Raw genomic sequence first — 14780 nt, 5'->3', positions numbered from 1 at the left:
CACGTTACTATACTTTGAAATTTAACTTCCCACTATTTTTGCTTTTAATAGTAACTTTTATTCGGTGAGTATATGCTAGGGGCCAAAGCTTGTGTGTCAGATAACTTGGACAAGTGCTACATACTCATAGCAGAAAAATATTCATTTTCACAAATCTAAATTCAAGGAAAAATTCTCAAAGTTCTAACCAAATCACAGGTTCATGTACATGCTCACACACGTATGATAGGACAAGGTCAAATAATTAAAATCTAAATTCTCGTTGGTTGTTGCCAACACATCTCAGTTGTTAGATAAAATTGAACAACTTATATTTTGACTTTCTCAGATGGATTTGTTGACCGCAGTGTTTTTTGATTGCTTGAAATTCTAGTCCAACATTTTTACATAAAGTGTGAGAGAAGTGTTATTTGTCAAGACTAGCATTTCACCATATGATCTCCAAGCTAATTTACAGAAATAATGTGAATAGAGGCCTTAACAGCTACTGTTCTGTTGACTAAATTATAAAATACAAGTAGAGACAATTTGTGACATACAGAAAGAAAGATGAGCACAAGTGAAGAGTGGGTAAAATTGAAATTACTGCTTCTTCCTACGACCAAAAGTGTCTTCAACGCCGTCTGTAACCTTTTCTCTGCGCTCAGCAATCATCGCTGAATATGCCTGACAGTTAAAAAAATATTGGAGTATAATTTTACTTGATGAAGATCAATATCTCAGCTTATTGTTTTGCTATGTTTCAACGGAAAGTAAATGCAGCATAACCTACACTCGTATTACTAGTGTTAGACTCGACTCTAAATTAAATAGATAAATATATGAACGCACAAGAACATAACAATTAATCACGAAATTTGACCAATTGTGTCTACGGTTCTGATAGCAGGGTGGCTGTGGTAGTTTTTTATCATGTTACTAATGTTCAAGGTTCAAGATTCATGGTACAAGCTATGCTTTTTTTTGGTAACAAAAGGGCTGAAACCTAAACAAAGGAAAACTACAAGGGAATTAAACAAAGAGTGGAAACTAGAATAGTATCACCAAGAATTAACTAACTAACTAATCTGTGCATCACAATTCTTGTGCAGAGTCCAAGAAAGACCACCATCACACCCCATGTTAGCAAATGCATCAACTCAATGAGAAGCCTCGCAATAAGAATCACATATGTTGATCTCCCAAACCATCGCAAGTAGATTCTGAATCTTATGGATCAATCTCCAACCTCACAACGTCACCACGACTCAAACTTCTCACAACCACTTCTGAATCTACACAAATCACTATGACCATAAAACTTCTATTTTGCACTACTCGCAAACCTTTAAAGATGGCCACAAATGCATTACAATAACTAAGATAGTTAGAGAAATGAACCACATATCCAATTACCATTTAGACCACAAATCAATCCCCCCATGACCAGAAACCAACCCACCTCTCCTCTACTCGCACCATCTGTGTTCATCTTCACCGAACTCAAAGGTGGCGAATTCCAACAAATAGAGACTTGCACTCTATGAGCCACATGCAAGACTGATAGGATCCTTTCTTTGTGTACAAAAGAATTTCCAAAAAATTGGACAAAACTGAATGATCAAAAGAAGGAGTCTAACTAGACTAAAGATTGCAAACAAATGAAGATTTATTATTGGTGTAGAGAGATTGAAAGAGAAGATACAAAAAAGTATACAATAAAGATGATAACCTTGCACACAAGGCTACCTCAAAAGAGCACTCTCCTGTCATGCTAGATAATTATCTAGTCACAAAATTTAATTATTCAAAGCTATCTTTTCCATCTGCCAATTGAGGACTACTTAAAGACTTTCTAAGAATAACCAAAATAACAACTTTTAACAACCACCTAACAAACTTATCAACTTTGTAATTAACTAACTTCTATTAAGTAACTCTTAATTACACTAATTATCCTCTATTCTATACCCCAATTCCTAACAAAGACCCTAGTTCTACTGTCCAGATAACACCTACTACACTCGAGCGTCTACTCACTATCAGCAATATGGATCACACTCAATGGGAAACAGCTTATAACTTCCTAAAAATGCAGTTGTTTTGGGTGTGAACCGGATATCTCTGCGTACAACTGAAAAAACTAATCCTTCGAGGCAGGTATGACCGCAATGGGTGGCAAAGCTGCTCTTCCTCAAGAGTTTTGACACCACTGCAGTCCCAGGGCTGGATTTGAACCAAGGACATCAGGTTAAGCCAGAAAAGATCTCTAACCATCTTATCCAAGAGCTCTTGGGTCTAAAAAAAAAAACAGTTATTAAAAATAATCAAGCTTATGCAGCCAAATGAAGCGCATAAAGCCCTGATAATGATAATGCCGTAATTATTACTCTAAAAATAAAAATCTAGTTAGTAAAATGAATTAAAATAGAGAGTAGCAAACGAACCTTAGGATAAGAATATAGAAAGATATACCACCATGCGAATATGAGTAAGGATATAGCTGAAGTTACAAAGATAGAGTTGAAAATTAACCAGCTAATGGAAATTATTGAAACCCCAGTTAGCGTAATTGTCCATGGCTGACACCTAAAACAAAACATGACAAATACATCAAATTTAGTTCTAAAAATTGAAAATGATTAAGTAATGAAGATGAACCATACCAAGATGGTTTGGTGTCCCAAACAGATTCGTATTCGAGGGAAAGGTTGTTGAGGTAACCGTCCATGTCATCGACCACTGCATTGTTTTCATCCAAGAAAAGAGGATTGTCTGGTCTTGAGTCACTGGGATTGATACCAAAGACTATAGTTTTTTTGTTGGTTGAGGAATTTGAGAAAATGGGGTTAGAGAAATTGTGGGTGTGAGAGTGAGTTGTTAGAGTTGGAGGAGAAGAAGAAGGTCGACGGTGGAGGAGGGAAATTGGTGGCGCCAATAGAGAGACCGTCGTCATGTTAATGTTAACTGGTCACTGCAATTATTATCTTTTCTTTTGTTTACCAAATTATTTAAACATTATATATTCCTCTTTTTTGACAACTTATTTATTCTTTCAAAAAACAAATTACAACTTATAAATCAACTAAAAAATATAAAGAAATATAGTAGATATTTGTATGGAAATTAAAGAAACATAGTTATTGTGCGTTTTATTTTTTTATTTGATGGGAATATTATCTATTAGTAAAAAGAGAGATGTTAGTCCAAAAAATAATTACTTTAAATGTTAATTTTCAGTTGCATATTTTTTTTTAAACTGGAAATCATATATGTGTAACTCTAAAAGGATTACAAAGAATAAGCATTTAAGTTGGGTAAAAACTATTATAGATGTCAAAATTATTTCTCAAAATATTTAGGTTTTCCCTAAAAAAAAAAAAAAAAGAGGGATTACACGATCAAATCAGCTTATAGATTATGTGTGTCTTTGCAACCTAAAGTTTTCTCATCTTATGTCACAACTCCTTGTAATTGAAATGTTGTATGGAAACAACAAATCCCTCATAGAATTAGGTTTATGTTATGGCATCTCGCTTATAGGTGTCTTCCCACACATTTTCGTTTGGTATAGAAGGGTCTCTCAATTGATGACACGTGTGTGCACTTTGAACAACTGGCTAAATCACACATCCATTCTTTTTTTTTTCTGCTTAAAAGCTTTGAAGTGTTAGGAATTAACTCATCTAAATAACATTGTTTATGATTTATTGTGTACTACTAATGACTTTATTAGCATTTTCTTTGATTTTATTAACAAAATATCAATTCATCAAAAGGAGATGGCGTCCATGATACTTTGGAAATTGTGGAAAAGGCGAAATCCAAAGTTATGGGAAGGCACAAACACGCCACCTTTATCTACTGTGTTGTGGCAAAAAAAACTCTCAAAGAATGGAGCTATATGCAAAAAGCAAGGCAACCGAACCAGGATACGTGCCAAGATGCTTTATGGGTAGAACCTTCTCCTCTCATGGTGAAATGTAATGTGAATTGTGCACTCTTTAATAACAACATTATTACGGACCTTGACATTTGTTTTAGAGACTTTTGAGGGGCGTTATTGCTTAGTTTCTCGAAGTATTGTTATTTCAATTATACCCCTCCATAAGCTTAAGCATTATGTTTACTCAAGGCCATAAACATTGCGATTAATCGTGGCATGACATTCGTTATCTTTGAGTATGAGATTGTAAGTTAGTTGTTGATACTTTAAGTCCAACTTAACTCAACATAATGAGTTCAGAAATATCACTACTAGATATAAGGATCTATCCTGATATCACAATAATTTTATCGCAAAATAAGCTAGCCCAATATGTTTCATGATGTACCATGCTATGTTGTACTTTTAATATGACAGAAAATTACACATTGAAAAAAAAAATGATGGTTGTTTTGTCCTTGATTAAAACAACTAAAAATATCAAGTTAAATACATAAATGTTATGAATATTAGAAGTGGATGTCCATATAACAATTGGGTTATTAGGTCATACTCTTAGTTTATTGGGCTTTATTATACTGGATCCCCAAGTCATTGTATTACTCTATCTATAGAGCTCATATGTAACCTAATTGAATATAGAGAATAATATAATCCTCTTTCTTCTCACTCTATTCTCTCTTCTTCTCTTTAATCTTATTTTAATAGTTTTATAACAATAAATTTGAATTAACTAATTTGTAACCTATTCCTTCACCTGGTGAGTCCACAGCACAGCTCCGAGCGGCGAGCATACATCTCTCTGTCTTTCATACTTCTCAGCACCACCGCTGCCCGGAACACTCCCCACCTCCTCCGTCGTTGCCGGCTCGCACGACGCTTCTGTTGAAGAAACTAATTTGATACTCCCTCACTTGCTTCTTCCTTTGTTAACTCTGGCAAACAACTCATGGTGTTTGGTCAGAGAGATCGTAACAAGCCTTTTGTGGCTCGTCGAAATTACCAACCCAATGCCAATGCCAACGCCAATCGGAATAACCAAACCCATTCCTCTCCCCGGTATTACTTTTCCTAATTCATTTCAATTTTCACTCTTTTTCAACTCATGCTCAAAAGGGTAGCAGAAAAACACAATTTTGAATTGGGTTTTAGTTTTTTTATTTTATTCTAATTTGTTAATTTTTATTACAGGAGACAGAAGATTATAGAGCAGAGAAAGTCACTTCCTATTGCTTCGGGTATTTAATTTGTTTGATTTTTTGTGTTTTGAATGTTCTTACTTTCATATTTATCATGTGTGACCGTTGGCATTGTTTTTATTGTAGTTGAGAAGAGATTAATTGAAGAGGTTCAGAAGAATGATATTTTGATTATTGTTGGTGAAACTGGAAGTGGAAAAACTACACGTAGGTTACATCTTATCCTATTAATCAACGTGTTTATGATCATATCGTTTATAGTTTAGGGTATGTTTGGATTTACTTATCTGAGCTTATTTACTCGCATAAGCACTTGTGAGTTGTGAGAATGTTTGAGAGTTTTTATGAAAACAACAAATAACATGTTCATAAGCTGTTTTTAGCTTATTTCCATAAGTTCTCTAGGATAGATTATGAAAACAGCTTATAGCTTATATGAAAACAATTTGGCTTTGTTTTATCTTTTGTTTTAAAAATAATTTATGTTGTATGATAAGTGCTTATGTGATACACACTTAATTTAGCTGTTTATTCAAACATGCCTTAGGTTTTTAAGAGAAGAAACGAAAAAAGGAATTTTAGAGATAGCAGGTTCTTACTGTGTTTATGTTTATTGCATTGTACTGTGTAGAGATTCCACAATTTTTATTTCATGCTGGATTTTGCCACGACGGGAAAGTTGTTGGGATAACTCAGCCGAGACGTGTTGCTGCTATCACTGTGGCCAAGCGTGTTGCTGAAGAATGTGGTTATGAGTTGGGCCAAAAGGTTGGGTACTCTGTTAGATTTGATGATTCTACTTCCAACTCAACAAGGATCAAATATATGACAGATGGGTTGCTTCTGAGGTACAACATTTTTGTAGCTTTGATTTCTGGGAGTGTTTCCTATATCAAGACACGATACTGTGATTTTTTTTTTTTCTTCTTTTCATTCTTGATGTCAAACTATAAAAAATGCCATATCACCTTTTTTAAATCAATTGTATTCAATGAAGGGTGAGTAACATCCCCTTCCCCATCGTTGATGCAGGTTTGAGATAGTTACATGATTTGAAGTAGTTAAGGAGGTTTCGGATTAAATATTTTGTTTTTCATGGTTTGTATTTGTAAGTACTGTTTTCCTTATGGTAAAGTTTGTAAGCATTTTTTACTTGTGTTTACAGGGAAGCGTTGTTGGATCCTTATCTTTCTAAGTATTCTGTTATAATTGTCGATGAAGCACACGAGAGAACTGTCCACACTGATGTCTTGATGGGCTTGCTAAAAAACGTGCAACATGCTCGCTCAAATTCTATCAAAGATGGTCGGAACCTTGATAATGGGAACAAGAATACGAATGGTTTCATGTTGTTGGATAAAGATAATGGCCAAAATGGCAGTTTTCTTAGAAAAGGCCACCGCGAAAAGAGTTCTCCGTTGAAGTTAATCATCATGTCTGCAAGTCTTGATGCTCGCACCTTCTCTGAGTACTTTGGTGGTGCCAAAGCTGTTCACATCCAAGGGAGACAGTTTCCTGTGGATATATTTTATACCCGTCGTCCCGAAACAGATTATGTAGATGCTGCCTTGATAACGATTTTCCAGGTCATTGGTTTAATCAGTGCATTAATAATTTAATAACGTGGTTTAACTTATTTTATTGTAAGAGACATTAGATCCTAATGCACCTCAGTCTCAGGACAGTAATTCTGTCTGCATTTTTGGTACATGTTTGTGCATTGCATCAGTCGTTCAGCCATAATGCTGTTAATACACACACCGGCACACAGATTAGCTTATAATGTTGCGGCGATGGCTGAGAAGTTAAGTTCATATCATTGTCACTTAAAGTCTTGTGTCTTTGATGTTATAGGTTCATCAAGATGAGGCTCCTGGTGATATACTAGTATTTCTGACTGGGCAAGAAGAGATTGATGCTGTTGAAAGGCTTATCAAAGAGCGACTTTCAAAGTTACCTCAAGAAAATCAGAAGCTTCAAGTTTTGCCAATATATGCAGCTCTTCCATCTGAGCAGCAAATGCGAGCCTTTGAACCGGCTCCATCTGGGTTTCGCAAGGTATCCTGTAGCTATGCATATTATCCTTTGTTGAATTATCGTATTACTTCTGCTTAGAATTTAATAGAAAAATCAGGAAAATAAGTTTAATTTACCAATCATTATTTTTTTATTTAATTTAAACAGTTGACATTTTCATCTAGGTTTTTATTTATTCTCTTGAAGCACTCTGTTTCCTATGATTTTCCTTTACTTATAACCTTCATCGTGAAATATGTTACCATAACCTATACTCCTTTCGGAACTAGGCCATCTGAACTGGCAACAATCCCTATAAATAGTACATGGATATACAAAAGTGTCTGCTAGGAGTAGGACCATATTTTTTTTCCCATAGTAGAGTGTCACCTTTTTAGTTTGAGCCTGTGAATAACAATAACACCAATCAAGCCTTTAATGTGAGCTAATTTATATTCAACGTAACCTCTGATATTTATCATAGCAGGTAATCCCATGTCTTAAATTTTATTCAACTTGGCACTTTGTTGTTCTGTTAGGTGATATTGGCAACTAATATTGCTGAGACATCAATTACGATTCCTGGAATCAAGCATGTAATTGATCCTGGACTTGTAAAAGCGCGTTCCTATGATCCTGGAAAAGGCATGGAATCTTTGATTGTAGTACCTACATCCAAGTCCCAGGCATTGCAAAGAAGGTATGGTGCTGGATTATGTTTCAATCTGTTTAATATTTGATTCTGTTTCATGTTTAATCGCTGCTGCAGTTGTTGGTTGAATTAATTTAGTTAATGTAATGGAAATGAAGCAAGTTTGGTTCAGTTTAACTGAGGATGACTTCCTTTCTCATTTCAAGTTCAGTTTGTTAATGACCTTTGATTTTCCTCAAAAAATGTGTATTTTCTTAACAAAGGTTTTTGAAATGTGAATCTAGCATCATTATTTCTAGCACTTGTTTTTTTGTTAAACATGGCTAGGCATAACAACAACAATTAACCAAAATTATCCCACTAGTTGTGGGCGGCTATGAGTGAAATGATGCCATAATTCAAATGACGCCATAATCAAAACCATTGATTTCCCTCAAAAACATGTATTTTCTTAACGAAGACTTTTGAAATGTGAATCTAGCATCATTATTTCTAGATTTTTTTTATTACACATACCGAGGCATTACAACAACAATAATAAAACCTTATCCAACTGGTTGGGGTCAGCTATATGAGTCGAATGACGTCATAGCTCCCTATCATGTGATTCCCTACTTCTAAATCTCTCTTGATGGTTTGACCTATAGTTTTTCATGGTCTCGCTCTACCTTTAACCATTGGGCTATCCTTTATCTAGCAAACTTTCCTTCATAGTGTCGTGTGTGTCCACTAGTCCATCTTAACCTTCTCATTATGCGACTTAAGTAATATATTTAGTTTGATTTTGCTAGAAGAGTAGTGCAAATTGATTATCTACATTTTGTTAACAGTGGGCGTGCAGGGCGTGAAGGACCTGGAAAATGCTTTCGGTTATATCCAGAAAATGAATTTGAGAAACTTGAAGATTCTACAATGCCGGAAATTAAGCGTTGCAACCTTTCTAATGTCATTTTGCAGCTTAAGGCTTTGGGTGTTGACGACATATTAGGGTTCGATTTCATTGAGAAACCTTCGAGGTGAGAACCTTATCAAAATTTTGGTTTGACAACTTCCCTACCTATGCATATTTGTGCATCAGTTCTGATTGCTTATATTTTTAAAGCTAAGTTACTATGTAGTGTCTGATTCTAAAGATTTTTGTATGAGGGCCAACTACCAAGCACTATTAAGACTATGCAAGCTTTTGCTTAATTATGAGGACCAGTTTGAAAGCTTAGATAAGCTGAAGAGTTTGAGAGATATCACAGTTAAAAAGGCCCCGATACACTTCATCTTAATTTTCAAATAGGTCCTTATAAGTTGTAATTTTGCAAAAGTTAACAGCCATTAGGGAGTAGGGATCTTATGAATTTGTCTAAACTATAAGAACCTATTTGAAAATTTATGAAACTATAGGGTTCTGCAGACTAATGAAGCCTATTTAAAATATGCATGTCCTGAAAGTTTTTTTTTTGCCTAAGTTCTGCTTATCTTTTAAAAGGTTTTTTAAGTCACTTGAAAAGATGCTATTATCTCTCTACCAAGATTTTTCCTTCAACCTATATAGGTCCTTTTGATTAACCTTTGATTTCTTTTTGTTGTAATGTGATCTAAACTGGAGATAAAAATCCATTTGAATATTAGGTGCTTCAATTCAGTTTTTCTTTGTCCTGAAAAATAAAATTATTGAGGATTGACTATATTGTATTCATATACAGAACAAATAAGAATGACATGACATTTGTATCGACAAATAACCAAAAATCTATAAAAGTGTCGTATATATTATTAATGCAAAAATACTTTTAGGAATATTTGTATACTGATGATGAAACTAAGAAGAGTACATAGACAACACCTAATAAAACCTGGCTTGGACCATGATCTTGCAACTTGAAATGAATCTATAAAGAAAAATTTCTATGCAGCTGAAAACTACAAAATATTGGAAGTGGGCTTTAGTGAAATTTTTTGGACTGAATGGAGAAAATACATAAAGGATGTAGATTATCTATTCCTTTGCATCAGTTATTAGTAGTGAGTTCAAATATTTGAAACGTCTATTGATTCAGTTTCTTTGATGTCAGTTGTCTCATCCATTGTACTCCAGAACTAAATTAACATTTTTATAGAGTTCTTCGTTTCTTTCTTTATTTTTGAAACTGAAAGCTTGTACCTGTCACATGTTTTAACAGGACAGCTATTATAAAATCATTGGAGCAGCTATTTTTGTTGGGTGCTTTGACAGATGACTGTCAACTATCTGATCCAATTGGACGTCAAATGGCCCGACTTCCCTTGGACCCAGTTTATGCCAAAGCTCTTATTTTAGCAAGTCAGTTTAACTGCTTGGAAGAGATGTTGATAGCTGTTGCAATGCTTTCTGCGGAATCCATATTTTATTTTCCGCGCGAGAAGTATGAAGAGGTTTGAAGAGTGAATTCGGATTGTAAACCATTCCTGTCATATTCTATTATTCTATTTTGGTGAAACATAAATACGAGCATAAATCATTCATTATGTGCTATGTCACTCTATTGGTATATTCACCATTTAGCAAAATATTTGAAAAATATCATACGGATGGTTTAACTATATGCGATTGGTAATGACCGTAGGAAGATTCTAGTCTTTATTTGACGTCAACTTAGTCTTCTCTACACTAACTTATTGTGCTTCTCTGATTTATGGCCAGGCAAGAACTGCAGCTAAGAGCTTCGCAAGTCCAGAGGGAGACCACATCACTCTGATTAATGTGTATAGAGCAGCTACTGATTTTTTGGAGAAGAGAACTATTGAAACTAATAAAACAAAAAATGAAAAGGATTTTAGAAAATGGTGCAAAGAAAATTTTATAAATAGCCGTTCTCTTAGACATGCTCGTGACATTCACAGGTTGTTTTATTGTGCTTAAACTTTATTTCAAGGCATCTATAATATCCTCAAGACATTTTATACAGTCTAATTTCTGAAACGCCTTTTTCAGGCAGATTCAAGGACATGTTCAACAAATGGGTCTGAAACTTGCTTCTTGTGGAGAAGATATGCTTCAATTTCGCAGATGCCTTGTTGCTTCCTTTTTCCTCAATGCAGCTGTGAAGCAGCCAGATGGAACCTACAGGTATCCATTTTAACTTCAAAATTCTTGGGCCGGCCCGTTAGGGTGGCTTGCCATCTAATTGGAATCATTACTTGAAAATATCGTTTAGTTTTGAAATTTTTCATTGGTAATTATGATTCGCTAATTGGAATCCTGACCTTACATGCATATACACTCTTATAATATTTTGCTTTTTTGTTTTTACTTATACTTTTATGCTTAAAAAGACTTTTATGCTTAAAAAGACTCTTACTGCTTCTTCACACAACAGGGCTTTGGCAAGCGGTCAGGTGGTGCAGATACATCCTTCGTCTGTATTGTTCCGGAAGAAACCAGAGTGCATAATATTTAACGAACTGATTCAAACTAATAACAAGTATGTCCGTGATTTAACCAGAGTTGACAACCTATGGTTAACTGAACTGGCTCCTCAGTTTTATGCTATGCAGAATTAAGTTCTTGATGGGGCTTTACACAGGTAATTAAGATTATTGTTATTTTGATATATTTTTATTTTTGGTCTTGACCCTGTTGGGTGGTTTTTGTATATGTATTATGCGCAAATTTTATTTTGCGACCGTGACTTCATGTGATCCTCTATCACCGTCTTCATTATTGATCTGAATGTAAGTGAAAATTCATCTTTAATATTTTTTTTTATGGTGGAAGGGGCAAAGTTGTAATTTTCTTTAATTAAGGAAGCATATATGTTTAGAAAGAACAGAAATAATTTACATTTAGGAGGAGGGTAAACAATCCTCATATTTGTGTGTGTGTGTGAGATAGAGATAGAGGGTGGGGGGAGATTCAATCAAAGTTAGCATAAAATTCAGCAAAGCTGACTTACCTCTTTGTTCTCTTAAAGCAATCATGAACCAAGCACCCCAAGAAGCCACATTCTATCCCCCAACATATTTAATGGCAAATACACCCTTGAAAATAATGCCATTATAGGTGCTATAGATACTCACTCTTCGTTTTTCATGCAATATCTAGTAATACAATTGATCTACCTTGTATTAAAGGAGAAGGAAATTAAGAGAATCACTCATATTTTCATAGATTTTAATTGTGTATTACAATTTTCTGATCTGTTAATAACAGATTCTGGGAATTTATATGATTGTTATCCTGCACCCAGCATTGGCTTAACCTGAACTCAGATCTAACTAATTCTGAGGCGGTTAAGCTGATGTGGTACTCTATTTTTCACATGCCTGATTATAGCTGTTACACAGCTAGAACACCAGAAAACTATCTAGAGATGTTTATCTCACACCTTGCAATAATACAATGGTTCTGCTTTCTGCCTAGAAACAGTTTCAGTTCAATAAAACAGTAATCTCATGCAAATCAAATTGCTTTGTGTCAAATCAATTCTTGTTATGAAATATAATATAGTTGCATGAGCTAGCTAGCATCCCTGTACCCCCAAAAAGAAATCCTGCTGGACAAAAATATTCAGTTCTGGCTGTAATAATTGCAAAATTTGCTCTATTCTTTCTTCATAAATTTAGGGTTGAAATATATTATTTTAATTGAAGGGCATTTATATGTTGGAACAGATATAGGTGCAAGCTTCAGATTATGTCCGACCACTGTTTGCAGAGCTAGAATTTGTGGCTTTCAGTGACGAAAACTTTCTTTAAGAGGCATGTCTTTTGTATTTTGTAACCATTGGTGTCTAAAAATGGAGATGCCACCGAGTACTCCAATGACAGGCCCCCTTTGCTGAATTGTTGCCACCTTATTTTCTCTTGAGCAGCTTAGGTTACCGAGGTTCAAGAACGCAACGAAGTTTGTGGAAGGGGATGCATCTCATCTTACAGTTGAGAACCTCGTTGTAGCGGTGGTTTGAACAATGTAATTGAATACACAGACTATGACATTGAATATTTAATCTTACCTTAAAAATTTTGAGGGAAAAGAAATAGATGATGAGTTGGCAATTTTCAAGTAGATGTCAATGAATTAATATGAATTGTGTTATTAATCGGAAAAATCATTTTTTGAAATCTGCATATTTGTATACCCTCCATTGCAGTTTCAAAGTGATAATATTGTTTTTTTTTCTTTTCTCCTACATTAGTCGATATTTGAAGGATTTGGTGATGCAGAAAGCGCATAGTTTCATGCTGTTATACATCAAAAGCCTTTGATATCAGATCGGACAGTCTAGATTATACATCAATTGAATGATCTCAGCCATTGATCTAAATCAGACTGTCCTTATTTGTAGCTCTCAATCAAAGCAAACCAATGTGGCACGCAGCCCGTGATATGGAAAAATAAAATTAAAAAGTCAACAAAAAATATACCAAACCTTATAAATGAACTATTGATATAATTGAATCGGATAATAAACTAATATTTAATGCAATAGAGGTTGTACTCTTCGATGTAAAATAGTTATTTTGGCTGCCGTAATAAACATTATCAATGCAATTTTTGGTTCAGTAGAAATCAATTGACGTTCAATAGCAGAATCATCGATTAGTTGGGTGGGCGTGGTTCGGTTATTGAAGAAAATCGAACCAAACTTTATTGAATTATTGAAATGGTTTGGGAAAACCAAACCGAACTGTTTTGGGTTTGAAAGAACCAAACTTATGATTCGATTAACCATTTTGTTAACTGTGAATCGAGCCGAATTGAACCGAAATGTACTTTTTTGGTACTTTTGTGAATTTAATTGTGTTTTTCTGTCTTTTTTTTAATGTAATTTCAAATCTATATTGGTATAGACTCTTGATTCTATATGGCTTAATACATGCTTTGGTCTCTTAACTTATTTTCAGATTTCATTTTGGTCCCTTAACTATAAAGTGTCTCAATTTGGTCCCTTATCTTTTTGGTCGTTTCCTCTTTTGGTCCTATCCATTACATTTTAACTGTTTGATCTATTTTTCAAATAGAAACCGTTGGATCATGTAGGTTTATTGTAGCCTACGGTGAATGATTAACACCTGATTTTGTTGAAGCAAAAAATATTCCAGATTTTTTATAAAATCATTTTCAAAATTAAAAAAATTGAAAATATTTATTTTTTTACGAAATTTTTAAAAAAGGTCAGATTTTTTTTTTCGAAAAAAAAAGGTTTTTTTTAATTTTTTTTCCTACAAAAATCTGGAATATATAAAAAATTCAGATTTTAAAATTAGAAAAAAAAATATATTCCAGAATTTTTATAAAATCTTTTTCAAGATATAAAAATTTGAAAAAAAATTAATTTTTTTTCGAAATTTCAAAAAAATGTTTTTTTAATTTTTTTCTTCAAAATTCTGGAAATATTTTAATTTAAAAAATCCAGAAATCTGAATTTAAAAATGTTATAAAAAAGCTATATTCTTTTCGAAAAAAAAAGGTTTTTTTTTTATTTTTTCTACAAAAAAATCTGAATTTTTTTCAAATTTTTGTAAAAAATCTGGAATATATTTTTTTTAAAATTTTTAAATCTTGGAAAAGATTTTATAAAAATTCTGGATTTTTTCTAATTTTAAAATCTGAATTTTTTATATATTTTTCCTGAATTTTATAGGAAAAATTTAAAAAAACCTTTTTTTTCAAAAAAAAATCTGACCTTTTTTATAAATTTTGTAAAAAAATAACATTTTTCAATTTTTTTATATTTGAAAATGATTTTATAATAAATATGAATTTTTTTATATATTTTTTGCTTAAAAAAAAATCAGGTGTTAATCATTCACCGTAGGCTACAATAAACCGACATGATCCAACGTTTCTATTTGAAAAATAGATCAAACAGTTAAAATGTAACAGATATGACCAAAAGAGATAACGACAAAAGACATAAGGGACCAAATTGAAACACTTTATAGTTAGAGGACCAAAATGAAATTCGAAAATAAGTTAAGGGACCAAAGCATGTATTAACCAAAATCACATTAA

The 14780-nt window shown here is 33.4% G+C and overlaps 2 protein-coding genes across 5 annotated transcripts; one reads left to right on the top strand and one right to left on the bottom strand.

The window, feature by feature from the left end:
• Positions 1–299: 299 nt before the first annotated feature.
• Positions 300–2979, bottom strand: LOC25499130 (uncharacterized). Its single transcript, XM_013594295.3, has 3 exons — positions 2646–2979; positions 2427–2568; positions 300–666 (listed from the first exon to the last, which is right to left on the bottom strand). Exons 1-3 carry the CDS (start codon positions 2933–2935, stop codon positions 583–585), a joined length of 516 nt encoding a protein of 171 aa, XP_013449749.1. The 5' UTR covers positions 2936–2979; the 3' UTR covers positions 300–582.
• A 1670-nt stretch (positions 2980–4649) lies between these two features.
• Positions 4650–13058, top strand: LOC25499129 (pre-mRNA-splicing factor ATP-dependent RNA helicase DEAH10). 4 transcript variants are annotated; one of them, XR_005642969.1, is made up of 14 exons: positions 4650–4984; positions 5117–5163; positions 5251–5331; positions 5756–5972; positions 6290–6710; positions 6979–7182; positions 7680–7840; positions 8623–8808; positions 9967–10198; positions 10467–10666; positions 10758–10892; positions 11143–11349; positions 12437–12734; positions 12961–13058. XR_005642969.1 is itself a non-coding variant. In XM_013594294.3 (13 exons), exons 1-12 carry the CDS (start codon positions 4875–4877, stop codon positions 11324–11326), a joined length of 2178 nt encoding a protein of 725 aa, XP_013449748.2. In that variant the 5' UTR covers positions 4650–4874; the 3' UTR covers positions 11327–11349; positions 12437–12886. The 4 variants fall into 4 exon arrangements, 1 of the variants encoding a protein (XP_013449748.2); XR_005642970.1 differs by lacking the exon at positions 12961–13058 and having other exon boundaries at positions 12437–12523; positions 12637–12886; XM_013594294.3 differs by lacking the exon at positions 12961–13058 and having other exon boundaries at positions 12437–12886.
• The last annotated feature ends 1722 nt before the right edge of the window (positions 13059–14780 follow it).

Source organism: Medicago truncatula, chromosome 7 (assembly GCF_003473485.1).
Source record: "Medicago truncatula cultivar Jemalong A17 chromosome 7, MtrunA17r5.0-ANR, whole genome shotgun sequence".
NCBI lineage: Eukaryota > Viridiplantae > Streptophyta > Magnoliopsida > Fabales > Fabaceae > Medicago > Medicago truncatula.
The sequence above is the reverse complement of the archived record's forward strand: the minus strand, read 5'-3'. Positions and strand labels throughout refer to the sequence as shown.

What these genes read in the sequence shown, in the direction of transcription:
- LOC25499130 (XM_013594295.3), bottom strand. Translation starts at nt 2,935, where the DNA reads ATGACGACGGTCTCTCTATTGGCGCCACCAATTTCCCTCCTCCACCGT. An exon ending in TGGGACACCAAACCATCTTG is followed by an intron (nt 2,569 to 2,645) that starts GTATGGTTCATC and finishes GTTTTGTTTTAG; the next exon opens with GTGTCAGCCATGGACAATTA. An exon ending in TTCTATATTCTTATCCTAAG is followed by an intron (nt 667 to 2,426) that starts GTTCGTTTGCTA and finishes TTTAACTGTCAG; the next exon opens with GCATATTCAGCGATGATTGC.
- LOC25499129 (XM_013594294.3), top strand. Translation starts at nt 4,875, where the DNA reads ATGGTGTTTGGTCAGAGAGATCGTAACAAGCCTTTTGTGGCTCGTCGA. An exon ending in CTCCATCTGGGTTTCGCAAG is followed by an intron (nt 7,183 to 7,679) that starts GTATCCTGTAGC and finishes TTGTTCTGTTAG; the next exon opens with GTGATATTGGCAACTAATAT. An exon ending in TCCCAGGCATTGCAAAGAAG is followed by an intron (nt 7,841 to 8,622) that starts GTATGGTGCTGG and finishes TTTTGTTAACAG; the next exon opens with TGGGCGTGCAGGGCGTGAAG.